Here is a 12767-nt window from a genome sequence, read left to right on the forward strand (position 1 = left end):
TCAGTTATAAGATGAATATGTTCTGGGGATCTAATGTAGAAGGAATGTGCAGAGATCTAATACACAGATCTAATGGTATCCATAGTTAATAATGTTGTATTGTATACTTGAAATTTGCTAAGAAAGTGGATCTTAAGTGTTCCCACCATACACACACACACACACACACTCAATGGCAACTATGGGAGGTGATGACTGTGCTAAGTAGCTTGATTGTGGTTATCATTTCATGATATATTTGCCTATCAAACCATCACTTTGTACACCTTGCATGCTTAGTTGCTCAGTCATGTCAGATTCTTTGCAACCCATAGACTATAGCCCTCCAGGCTTCTCTTCCCATGGGATTCTCCAGGCAAGAATACTGTAGCCATTCCCTTCTCCAGGGGATCTTCCTGACTCAGGGATTGAACCTAGGTCTCCTGCATTGCAGACAGATTCTTTACCATCTGAGTTACCAGTGAAGCCCCTTGTACACCTTAAATATATACAAATTTTGTCAACTATACCTCACTAAGGCTGAAAAAAGAATAATTCAAAGCTGGAGGGCCTTATCAGTGCATTCTACTTTATGAAAATAGACAGAAGCAGCTAAAAGTTGACTTTAGGTGATCTTCTAATTTCTTCTAATGTCATTAGTGATGATTTGGTTGTTAGCAACTTAATAGAAAATCCAGGTTCACGTGATACTAAGATACAGGAAGTCTTAAACAAAATCACTTTAAAAAGTTTCACTGTGAAAATCAGTGGCCTGAACTGCCTCCAAAAAATGATTAGTGCGTAAAAAGAAGCTTAAACTTCTTAATACTGTTTTGACAGCATCAAAACTTACAACTTATTAACCAGGTTCTGGGACCCATGGCATGTGTCCCCATTTGCCAGACAAACAAGCAGAAATAAAAATCTAAAAAGAAAGGAAAACCCTACAAGTACAGCCAGCACACTCAACACTGCTGACCTCAGCTGATAGAGAAGGCTCTGAGATAGCAATCCTAGGGATGGTGAGAGTGTGCACTTATATGGGGCTTTTTACCGTTTACAAAGCACTTTTGTATACATTAGGTTCCTTTTCTGGCTGCTGGGAGAATGCTTGACTTTCCTCTGGAATCCAGCCCTTCAACCCCGCAGAGGGGGCTCTGGGAAGAGACTCTTGGCAGCCACGCTGCAGAATGGGTTTATAAGGGCAGCCCGGGGACAGGGCTCCGAGCTGCAGGAAGCAGATGTCTCAATCACTGGATCAGGAATGGAGATGATGGATCTGGGTAATGGAGGTGAGTCTTCACTTTACCTCCCTCGTCACTATAAATGAGCAGTCTGCTTTGGTCATGGACGGAAGGTTGAGTAAAGGGACTTCAAATCAAAGAGCCTTAGAATGTCAGAGCTGGAGTCATTCCCAAAGCCCTGAATTTATAGACAAGGGAGTGGAACCTTGGAGAAGTTAGGAGAGAGCCACAGATTTGCAGTTCCCCAGCTACACAGTCTTGAGCAGGAGAATTCCCCATCACTACCACCAGCCCACTACCATGCACACCCACACAGTAGACAGAAGAGGTATGTTAGCTCTAGATTTCTAATCTCCAGGAAAAAAGCCCATATGAGTCTCCTTAAACGATGAAGCAAGAATTACTCCACCATCTTCTTGCTTCCTGTTGCCTATCTGACTGACTTTCTTTAATTATGAGGGCATGGGTCAGCCAACTGCCTTCCCCTAATTCAGCCACAGTTGAGATCAGGGAAATTGCACCACGATAGTTTTTTTTTTAATCCAACAGTAAACTGATGCCACTGCAGTCCCAGACTCCCAGAGTGTTCACTAGAGTGGCCTTGGGATCATAAACAATAATGTGGTTCACAGAACGAGCACTGAACTTGTGCCTAAATGACAGCTGCCTCCCCCTCAGCAGCTCTGCCACCTTGTGATCCTGGCAAAGTCACTTCACTTGTTTCCTCAACTGTCAAATAGAGATAATGGTTCCTTCCTTGCTTACTTTCCCTGGGGTAAAGTGATATGAAACCCTTCATTCGGACAGAATGGAGACACTGGAGGCAGCTTGGATAAGTACAGGCACTTAGGCAGGGAATAAACTTGGGGCCAGCACATGGCTACAGCACTTGTGAGCTCTGTCACTCTGGGCAAGTGCCGAGTCTCTTAGAGCCTCAGTTTCCTGTTGCAAAATAGGTGTGATACTAGTGACTACCTCAGAGAATTATGGTGAGGTGTAAATGAGATAATGTTTGTTAAATGCTGAGCACTCTGTCTGATATGCAAAAAGATTCAATCCATGTTATCTCTATTTATTGTTATGCTCAATATGTACAAGGAATCATAGCAATACACCATATAAAATTTGAATAGCATCATCTTCAAGTACTGTAAACCTAGTTAAGAAGTGACTGACATAAAATTATATGGTCTTTCTCCCTCACCCCATACACAGAATAAACTACAAATGGCTTAAAGACTTAAATATAAGATGTGACACCATAAAGCTCCTAGAAGATGATATAAGCAAACCGTTCTCTGACATAGATCATACCAGTGTTTTCTTAGGTCAGTCTCCCAAGGCAATAGAAATAAAAGGAAAAATAAACAAATGGGACCTAATAAAACTTACAGGTTCTGGAAGCACTGACATGAAACAAGAACAGACATTCTCTGAAGTTAGAAAAGAAGATGCTCCTTCCATAAAGGATTGTTCTGGATACTGTGGATCATGTGTGGAAACTGCCCCACGTTCACAGTTGAATTGGTCCGTTGCAACTCAGAACAGTACCATGGTGTACTATCAGAGGGAGATCCCCAGTAATGGGAGTTAATACTTTCCAAGGGAGCCCATGGAATTTTTCAATCTTCCTCAGATGAGCTGTAACCTTGATCATAATTTTCTCCTAGAAAGTAACTCAGCCTGACTGCACACCAGGTCAGAAACAAATACTTAATATTTTAAGTTGAAATTAGAGGTATGACAGGATGACACATGAATCATATGCTGTCAGTTTGTTCATTTCGTGGAGCTGACATTCACAGAGAAATTTTCTTAAATTAATCTTAATTTGTAGACACTATCTACCAGATCCAGAATGACAGTGCCTTTATTCCCACTATAAGAATGGAGGAGTTCCAGTTCTTTGAAATGAACATCAGTACCTGGAGACTCCAAATTAAACTCCTTTGAAGTAATTCAAGTCCAAAATCCCAGTTTGGAAAGTCTGAGAATCAGCATTTGCATACAATCAAGCCTCTTAGAATGATTTCTGGTTTTACATCTCAAGAGATTGGGCCATGGAGTCTTAGTTTTGATTCTGGCCTCTCTGAAAAGATGGCTTGCTCTTGGCCCAGTGGTCCTCCAGGAGGTCTCTGAATGGAGGAGATGGGTGAGGTGCGGAGGGGGCCCCAACAGAGAGTGTGGGAGAAGCCTACAGAGAGCAGGGTCAAAGGTTACAAAGGTTACAACTGCAGAAATATTGGGTTGAGCTGAGAGTTGTGTAGTGAGATCAGAGAGGGGCTTTTCCAGGCAAAGCCAGGACAGCAGCCTGAGCCACAGGAACCTTCCACCTTTGCTCAGATGCCCCAGAGAGTGGAATGAGAGGGCAGCAACCTGACCCGTGGGAACTAGATGGCAGAGCTGCCAGAGTGACAGCAGCAGTGAGCTCTGATTCCAGATCCCCTTTTCACTTCCTGTTGCTTTTGCTCTCCCTGCAACTTGCTTTCCCTTCCCTCCTGCCGGTGTGCTGGAGGATACAGGGCTTGGATGGCTGTCTGAAGGTTCACTGAAGAGCCCAGTTCTAAGGCTCCTGGCTCCATCAGAGTTGAGAATGGGCAAGAAGAGGAGGAGGAAGAGAGAAGGTGAAGCTTGTCCTCTGCCCAGGAGCAGATGTTCAGACAGTGAGCTGGGCTTGGGCTGGCTGGCTGGCCTTAGGGATAGCCTGGTCCCTTCAGGGCTGCCTCTCCCAGCTTCCTCCCTGTTCCAGGAGGGTGGCTGGTAGTGGGAACTCCTTCCACCCAGCGCAGCCTCCCCTCTTGGTTTTGATCTCTGGAAGGAAAAGCCCCAGCCCCTTTTTTGAAATGGCAGCCGGCACCACTTGTCTCTTCTCTCCTTCCCGCAGGCACTTCTGTTCAGAGTGCTGCCTCTCGCTGGTTCCTTCTGCTTCTGCTTGGTCCTCCCGCTGATTGGGAAGAAAGTGCACCAGTGGGGAGATAGGGGTCTGGAACTCTTAAAGGAGCAGCTTTAGTTCTCTTGAAAATTTATTTACCTAGCACATAATTTTTTTCTGTATTCCCCCAATCAATATAATCTGGCGAGAAAAGTGAATCAGATACAAAGTGACCATAATCACCATTTAAATGTTAATTGTAGATGTTCTGGTTTTCCTCTAAAGATTTTCAAGCAGATCAAGCATTAGCCCAGGCGACAATCATTATTAGCAATCAAATCCAATTCGAGGATCATTTACTAAGGGAATCAAGGTTGGGAGCTGTGGATCTGAGCAAGGAAGTCTCTGTTGCCTCAAGGGCTCACAGTCTCAGGCTGAAGACTGGAACTCCACAAGTAAAGAAGGCACAGAGAGAATCTGAAAATCTCTGGCACCATTTTTACCAATAGCTCTTTCGCCCTGGGGTCTTTGACTAGAGGAGTTTACAAGTAGCCAAACTGACAAGGCGATTTGAAATGCAGTCTTCCCTTGGCTGCCCATTGGTTGATCTGCAGTCAGTTAACTAGTTTTGTTAAGAACTTGGCCCTATGGAAAATAAATAAACAAAGCAAAGCATCATCGGATGCCAGAGTTGCAGAATCTTAGTGTCTTGTCTGTGTATGTGGGTGATGTGCTTTTCCCATACGAAGAATATGAGAGAGACCGAACTCTGGGCCCCTTCAACCTCAGATTCTCAAGTCCTCCACTTCTTGGAGCTGTAGCACCTTCCACTGAGTTCAGCCCTCCCTAAATGGGCTTCCCAGATTCTTCGTTATAATCTCGGTTCCCCTTTCAGGAGAAATGTCAGATCCTGTGCAAATTACCCAGTCTCAGAGCCTCAGTTTCTTCCGGGGAAAAAAAAAAAAAGAAAGTAAAGAGAAATTATTAAGATGATTTTGAGAATATGAGATAATATTAGAGAAGCATATTCAAATAGAAAGGAGAAAGCTGGAGGTGCAGGAGCCAGATGGCGGCTCTGTCAAGTCTCTGTCTTTTACAAAACGAGGCTCAGAGAAGAGACTTGCTAGAGTCACACGCAGAGCCAGTGACAGAATCAGAGTCAGAACTGGCACCCAGCTCTTGTCAGCACTCAGGCTACCGCTTTGCTAGAGGGTCCTCACCTTAGGATTTCAATGATGTGCCAATACTATTTTGCCTGCGCAAGGACGTAGGGAAGGTCTGGGACTCCGGGTGCTCCTGCTCCCCGAAGTGTCAGACTCCGCCCCTTCTGACGCCGCTTTGGGCATCGGAGGCCCGGAAAGCTTTCCTCAAGGGTGTTGGCTAAAGGGGTCCACCGGTCCTGGACCACCAGTGGAGGCTGAAGAGAGGGAGGCGGCTGCACGCGGAGAGAGACTCTCCGGCCAGAGGGAGACAGGCAGCCAGAGGGTGGGACAGTGGGCACACTCTGTGGGATTTCCCATCTCCCAGAGCAGGGAGTGCTGACGCCTTCTGCCCAAGGCACGTGGTGGTTGTGCCTAGAAGGTGGTAGTGCCACCCAGTTTCCAGCGTCCTAAGGCGAACCTGAGGATCACCCAGGGTGGTCATCCGTGCCGACCCTTGCAGCCTACAGAATCCAGGGCCCAGAGCTTGCGGACCTACTAGGTGCGCACCGCGCCCTGCAGTGCGGCCGCGGCGGCACTGCGGCATGCCTGGCCGGCCTGGGTGCAGACACGCGGCGCCGGGGAAGGTGAAGGTGACCGCCTTCTTCCTGGCCTCAAGGGTTCTGCGCTGCGGGGCCGAGGGATGCTTGGGGCCCACCAAAGTTTGCTCCCAGTGGTCGGGGGCCCCAAGGAGTGTCCGGGGGCAGGGACTGTGCGCGCCGCAGCGGGGGGTGGACCCCCATCCCCGCGTCACTTTGTGCACTCTTTTCGGGTCCCGAACCTTAACTCACAGGGGTGGGAGTAGGTGGGGGTTCCGAGAGAGGGTGTCCTTCCGGAAGCCGGCCTCCTGGCCCCGCCGGGCCCCCGCCCGCCTCGGTGCAGCTGCCCCTCCAGCCCGGGCCCCGGGGCGCGAGTCCCCAGGTCTGCGGCCGCTCCCACCAGCTGATTTTGACAGAGGGGGGTCCCAGTCGGCGCGGACGGGCGGGGCGAGCCCCTGCCAGATCCGGGGATGATAACGTGCCGGCTCCATGTCGCGGCTTCGGGCTGTCCAGGCTCCGCCCCCTGTGAGTGTGTAAGTGTGTGATGCTGCCGCGGCCGCCGCCGCCGCCGCCGCCTGTGCAGCCGCCGACGCTGCCGCCCCGGCTGCCGCGCCGCGCCGCGCCGCTGCCGCTGCCCCGGCCGCCCCTGCCGCCGCCACCGCCGCCGCCAGCCCGCAGCCCGCCAGGCGGGCGGCCCCGCCGGCCCGAGCCCGCCGCGCCTGCCGCCGCAGCGTCGGGGCGCTGGGCGCGCGGGCAGCCGCGGACCGAGCAGACCCGAGCGGGCGGTCAGGCACTTGCCCGCCCGCTGCCGCCGCCGCCGCCGCCGCCCCGAAGCTCAGGACCCGGCACCTCCGGCGCCCGCCCTCGCCGCCGATGCGGCCCGGGCACTTTTAGCCGGGCAGGAGGGCCGGAGAGCGGGACTGCCCAGAGCAGCGCACGAGCCGCGCCGAGAGCCACGCAGACGCGCCGCGAGCAGGGACGGACGCCCGCCCGCCGCCACCGCCGCCGCCCGGCCGCTATGGATCTATTCGACTTTTTCAGGGACTGGGACCTGGAGCAGCAGTGGTAGGTGTTGCTTTTTGCCTTCTCCTTTGCTGCGCGGGTCCCCGCGCTGGGGCTGGGCTTTCCGCCTTTGTTAAGAGGAGCCGGGGCTTGGTGGGGGCGCCCCGGACGCCCTCCCACTTGCTCTCGGCCACCTCTGGCCCCGGCCGCCGCGACTCCTTGGTCGGGTGCCCGGGTGGGGGTAGGTGCGGATGAGTGAGGAATGCGGGTCCGGAAGGCGTCGCTTTGCACTCCAAGTCCGAAGAGTTGCGTTTGGCCCAAATCAGATGCGCTGCTGTCCGGGGTTTGAGCCGCGCGACCTCCGCCCGGGATTTTCTGCCCAAACGGCTGGCCTGGCGGCCTCCCAGCGCACCGGATGCTGCCGCTCGAAATGCCCCCAACTTTCCCAGGTGCCCGACGCCGGCGGCGGGTCGCGGGGGGACAGGCAGCGACCAGGTGCCACCGGCGGCCCTCCGCGTCCCCGGCGGCCACCGCCCCCGCCGCCACCTCGGTCCCCGCGCGGCGCGGCGCGCACACCTTCCCTTCCACCCGCTCGCAATTGGGAGCCTGGCGGCGGCTTCGGGGGCCACTGCGCGGGGGACCCCGGGTTCCGGGCCGACTGCGGCGTTGGATTTCGGTACTGCGGGGTTTTGAAGTTGGCCCCTAAAGTTGGCCGCTGGGAAGTCAACGCACATTTAATTAGACCCTGGGTCCTGTCCGCACACCCGCCCCCCCCCCCCCCCCGCCAGGCACTGGGAGGCAGCTACCAGTTTGTGTCATAGGCACCCAGCTCGGATTCAAAGGTTTAGTCAGCTCTTCCCCAAATACCATCAACTTGTCGCCGAGAGGGCTGTCTGTGAAAGAAGGTGCAGAGGTGACTGAGAGCTAGAAAGTTGTTACTCTGCGTGCTGTGCGCGCGCGTGTGCATCAATAGCGATGCACATATCTATTAACTTTTACAAAAGCCTCACCTCCTGCACCAACGTTATCACTGTTCATTTGTCATAACATTTTCTCGTATCAGTTTGCCCCCACAGCCTATGGAATTAGATGAGGGGAAGGCACGGCGGTAGCGACTTAGAATTGCACGCTTCGCTATTGGCTTTTTAAATGGAGTTGGAATAATCTATAGTACCGACCGGCAGTGCGAAATCTTTTGCAACGTTAAACTCCTGGCAGCCGTTGACTCTGAATGCTGTGTTTTTTTACAAGGATTTCCCTCGCTGATGTGATATTTTAGGCAATTTCCTTCTTTAGAAAAGGGTCACACTCTTAGCCAATGGCTTCATTATGCCAATCATGACTCCTTTAGTTGAAAATCCAAGATAACCAGAACTTAAAAACATTTTATTTTACAGCAATTCCGGGTAAATCCTTGAAGCCACAAATTACGCTGTATCAGTATTAATCTATAAGGCATTTTTTGATACCATGCAGGGTTTTATCAGCTCTGCAGAAGAACACGTTGCAATTTTTAATAACCACGCTGTTATTTAAAAGTAAAGATCACAATAAAATTACTGCTCCATTAAATATTACGCTCCTGTACACAGCCTTTACTTTGTTTCACTAATTTATTTTGCAGGCACCTGATAACCACAACATTACTATTTGCATACAATTTGCCTAATATACAGTGTGGGTAACATCATTAACTTAACAGACGTTGTTATAATTGATTTTGTGGGTGTAGTTCAAATGTTAAACATATATACAATGTATTAGGTTTTTTAAAACATGTTTATTATACTATTTTAATTTCAGTTTAATCTTAGGCACATGCAGTTCCGTATTTAAAGGGGTGAGCTCTTTTGATTTGTCTTTTCAGAAGACTACATCTCTCTCCTTTTTTGGAAACTATCTTTTATTATATTAAGGAAAATGCAAAATCTGATTTCCTCTAGATGCCTAACTGCCACATCAGTTAAGAAACATGTGGACTCAGACACTCTGTGGATATTATGTGAATACTGATGAATTAGTATAACATGTCTGCATAAATCAGCCAGCCTTTTCCCTCTGTGCACACGTTCCAGGAACATTTCTCCTTTGATTGTGAGGGGCAAGCTTCCTTCTACATCTGTGTTTGTAAACATTTGTAATGCTGCAGTTGTGCATCTGTGTGTTGTACACCCCCACAGAGAAAAGGAACAGAAATGTGAATAGTGGGTGAACTAAAGAGCTTGCTTATTGCCTTAAATGAAAGTCTGTACCTTTCCAAACTCTCTTGCACATCCAGAGCATGGCAATGGCATGTTCATTACATGTTTACTTCCCCTCCTGGGGAGTAAGTAGTTGCTTAGAGGGATGGCATCCATTGCTCCCCACCCCAAACCTCCCAAGGATGCCCTAGGAAGAAAAAGGCACCAGCCAAGTTAAGGATCTCATTTCCATTGGACCTCTTCTCAGCATTCATTTGTGGAACAGAGAGCTCTGAGCCATCTCTACCGCAACCCTATATGTCTGACATAATAACCGGATCAGGCCAGCTAAAAAACAAACTCATCTTCCACGACCTAATGGAGAAAGACTTTACAGAAACAGGCATATGTGTCACTTACAGACACTAGACTATAGTAAACAAAAAGCGTGTGCCCATTTAGAAACATCCACATTCCTCAGGAGGAAAGCAAATGGGCAGGACGAGACATGGGTGACTCTTCCCAGCCTGGGCGGTTAAGAGTGCTCGGCGCTAAACGGAACAGAGCCCTGAACTTCACACACGGCAAGAATCTCTTAATGGGTCATGCTCTTGACTCGATTAAAGGGCCTAAGCTCTCATTCTTGAAGATTCCTGGGTGAATGAGCAGTGTTCACCTGTATCTGAATTTAATATGAACCATTCTGTGAAAAAGAGGAAGGTACAGATGGCTGTGTACACCAAAGATACCACTTGCTCTTAAAAAGTGAAAAAAGGATAAGGGAAAAAAGAATCAAATTTGATCGTTTAAATCATTGCGTACACTTGCCTGTGCTAACCCAGTCAATGAATTCTTGAGGTGTCTGGAGATCACGTGGCTAGATTTGGACGCCTTTACCAGCAGGATCTGAGGGTCTGCCAAGTGTCCAGCCTTTCTGTCGGCAGGCACCCCTCCCGTATTGATGAGACGTTGCTTTGTGACAGGCCAAGGTTCTTTGCAGGGGTGCTTATCATCATTTTATCATTGAAAAAGAAAGATGGAAGGAAAGAAGGGAAGGCCGATACAGGAAGGGGCTCACACTAAAAAATAAAAATGGAAAAGCAAATCACCATGGAGCAAAATCACCATGTTGCAAAGCTTGATGACAATTGTAGTTAAGCCAGGATGACGGTGGCCGACTTTGCCTGTGAAGGACAGAGGCCAGCATCCTTGGTTTGTAGTTTTTATGTGATGTCTCACAAGTAGCCTAATTAGAGGCGAGCTTGCAAATGGGCAGTTATACAGGAAGAGAGTTAAACTCACTAAACTGTTAGATAAATAGAAAGTTCAAAGGTCTGTGTGGGGCTGTTGAGGCTGGGAAGGGGCCATGTGCGGGCCAGGCTTCTCCTCCCCTCCCCCTCGTCCACTGCCCCAGCGGCCCCCACTTTGCTCAGGTTCCCTCAGCCTTGTGGGAGGCGGGGACCCTGCTCTCCAGACAAAAGTGAACTGTTCCAGCTTCAGTTGGGCATGGCCCATGCACAGCAGCGGCCCGGCTGCCTCCGCCTGTTCTGTGTGCACAGATCTGGGAGGCCTCCCTCTCTTCGATCCTCTGGAAGAGTGGCAGAGGCCTGTTGGTGAATGGGAATGTCAGGGAGGGACTGAGAAGGCAGCCCACCTCTACCTGGGATTGGCGGGAATATGGAGGGGGCCGAGGGGGTCCTGGATCTTGCCCCTGGATCTTGTTCTGACCAAGGCCCACAGGTTGCCAGGGTTTCTCTTTTTCTGCCTCCATCCATTTATCTTTCCCCCTTCCCCTCTATTTGTTTTCCATTGAAAGGAAGACAGTCAGTGGTCTCTTTTTTCTTGCTGGTACAATATTCATTCTCCAGTGTGTCTGAGCTTTCATTCAAAAAACCGCTTGAGCTTGAGTGTGTAGTGGGGTGGGGAGTAAGACTCAAGGTGGTGAAATTAGCTACTGATAAGGTCTGCTCTACACCCGGCTGAAACCCCCCAAAGAATAAATGCTATCTCTGTAAATCTTAAAAGGCATGTCTGTTGGACAAGGAAGAAAATTATCTCATGTTAGAAATCAGTTTAATGATACATGAATTGTTTTGCTAATGATTCAGTCAAGCATTTAACAAGTCTAAAATATACAAATCAAGATTGAAAATGACTGCCTCAAATATGAATCTGTCATTATAGACATAAACGAGATTCCAAACATTTAAGCATGTTGTAGATGGATAAAAATTATATTGTATTTAAACATGCTAATTATTGTTGAATAGAAATGGTTTTAATATGCTGAACCTTTATTTCATGCCCATTATTCTTAGCTAAGACTATTGCTTGCATGCAGAATCTGCACATATTTAACACATATTTAATTGAAAAAATCATAAAAGCCCAATAAAAATGGCCATCTCTGGAACAAACTAGGAACTGTACTCCCATGAGCTTATAGCTGTAGGTTGTACCTCAGAAAGGGAAACCACCACATACTTGATGAGCTTGTCACATAGACAAAACAATGGGTACAGTGAGTACATTTTTCACTCTTAATTTTGTTTTTTTCTGATTCCTGTGGGATAAAGAAAGAGATTTAAAAACTTGTTTACTGAGAATGGAAAGAAGTTTATTGCTGATATAAGAACTCAAGACCACAATCTGGAGAAACCTTTTTGAGGAGTGTGTGTGTGTGTGTGTGTGTGTGTGTATTTCACCTGTATATGTGATAAGTTGCATCATCATCACTGTTGTTGTTATTTGGGTATCTACTCAGTGCCCCAAATATGACTGAGTAGCTAGTGCTTTAAATACTCAATTTTACTTAATCCTTTAGACAACTTTATAAGATGGGTCCTAATATGACCTCCATTTTTAGATGAAGAAATGGAGGCACTGGCTCCTCAGTTATGCAGTTCAGATTCCAGCCTAGATGGAGCTGACCCCTGAGTCTGCATCAGCAACTGACATCTTGTCTGAGCCTTTCCAACAGGTGCCGTCCTTCCTCGTACATCATCTCTTTCCATCATTGTGCATCAGAATGCGCAGGTGTTATTCCCATTTTACAGATGAACAAACAGACCTAGATAGGTTGATTGACTCACCTAAGTTCACACAGCCTGATTTGTATCAATGGTAGGGCTGGATCAGAAATCCACATCTCCCACTTTCCAGTTTAATTGCCTTCCCGCACACCTTCATTGCCTGTTTTTTTAATTATTATTATCGCCTAATATTTATTGTTACTGGGTGAGCTGGAGCATCTGGCTCTCACTGAAACAAACAGATTGGATTGTGTATGTTATGCTTGTGTAAAAAAAAAAATTCTGTGGAATGACCATGTAATCAACTAGCCATGGAACTCTGCTTTTTTCTTTTAATCAAATAAGGAACAGTTTATGTAATGATACAATCTCTTAGCACTTGTTTATGGATGCTTCTTTAATGAGAAGGTATGAATAGCACACTATATGTATATTGTAATTTTCCATTCATATATGTATAGTATATATCATATATATAATTTTCCATATATATATGTCAAAACTCAAATCCTTGAGAACTGTCTATTTAAATTCAGATACCCTAATTTTGAAGATTCAGTACTTGAACTTAAAGAAGACCACAGTATATCTGTCTAGTTAATTGGAAGCCTCAAAGCTGGGTGTAAGGGGTAGATAGCATTTCTTTTCAAAGCTTTATAACTTACCACATCTATCATTTGATTTGATCCACACAATAACCTTGTGGGTTTGCCATGACTG

General features: G+C 47.9%; 1 protein-coding gene across 8 annotated transcripts in view; it reads left to right on the plus strand.

Moving 5' to 3' along the window:
- Nucleotides 1-6582: 6582 nt before the first annotated feature.
- The window catches only part of AFF2 (AF4/FMR2 family member 2), a 528226-nt gene continuing 522041 nt past the window's right edge, over nt 6583-12767 (plus strand). For 4 of the 8 annotated variants that reach the window (XM_043895846.1, XM_043895848.1, XM_043895850.1 and 1 more), the window contains exon 1: nt 6583-6898. In XM_043895846.1, the coding sequence (XP_043751781.1) occupies nt 6852-6898 (47 nt within the window). In that variant the 5' untranslated portion in view covers nt 6583-6851. The remainder of the gene's footprint in view (nt 6899-12767) is intronic. The other 4 variants (XM_043895851.1, XM_043895853.1, XM_043895856.1 and 1 more) reach the window with 2 other exon arrangements.

The sequence above is a fragment of the Cervus elaphus genome, chromosome X (genome assembly GCF_910594005.1).
Source record: "Cervus elaphus chromosome X, mCerEla1.1, whole genome shotgun sequence".
In the NCBI taxonomy this organism is placed as follows: Eukaryota; Metazoa; Chordata; class Mammalia; order Artiodactyla; family Cervidae; genus Cervus; species Cervus elaphus.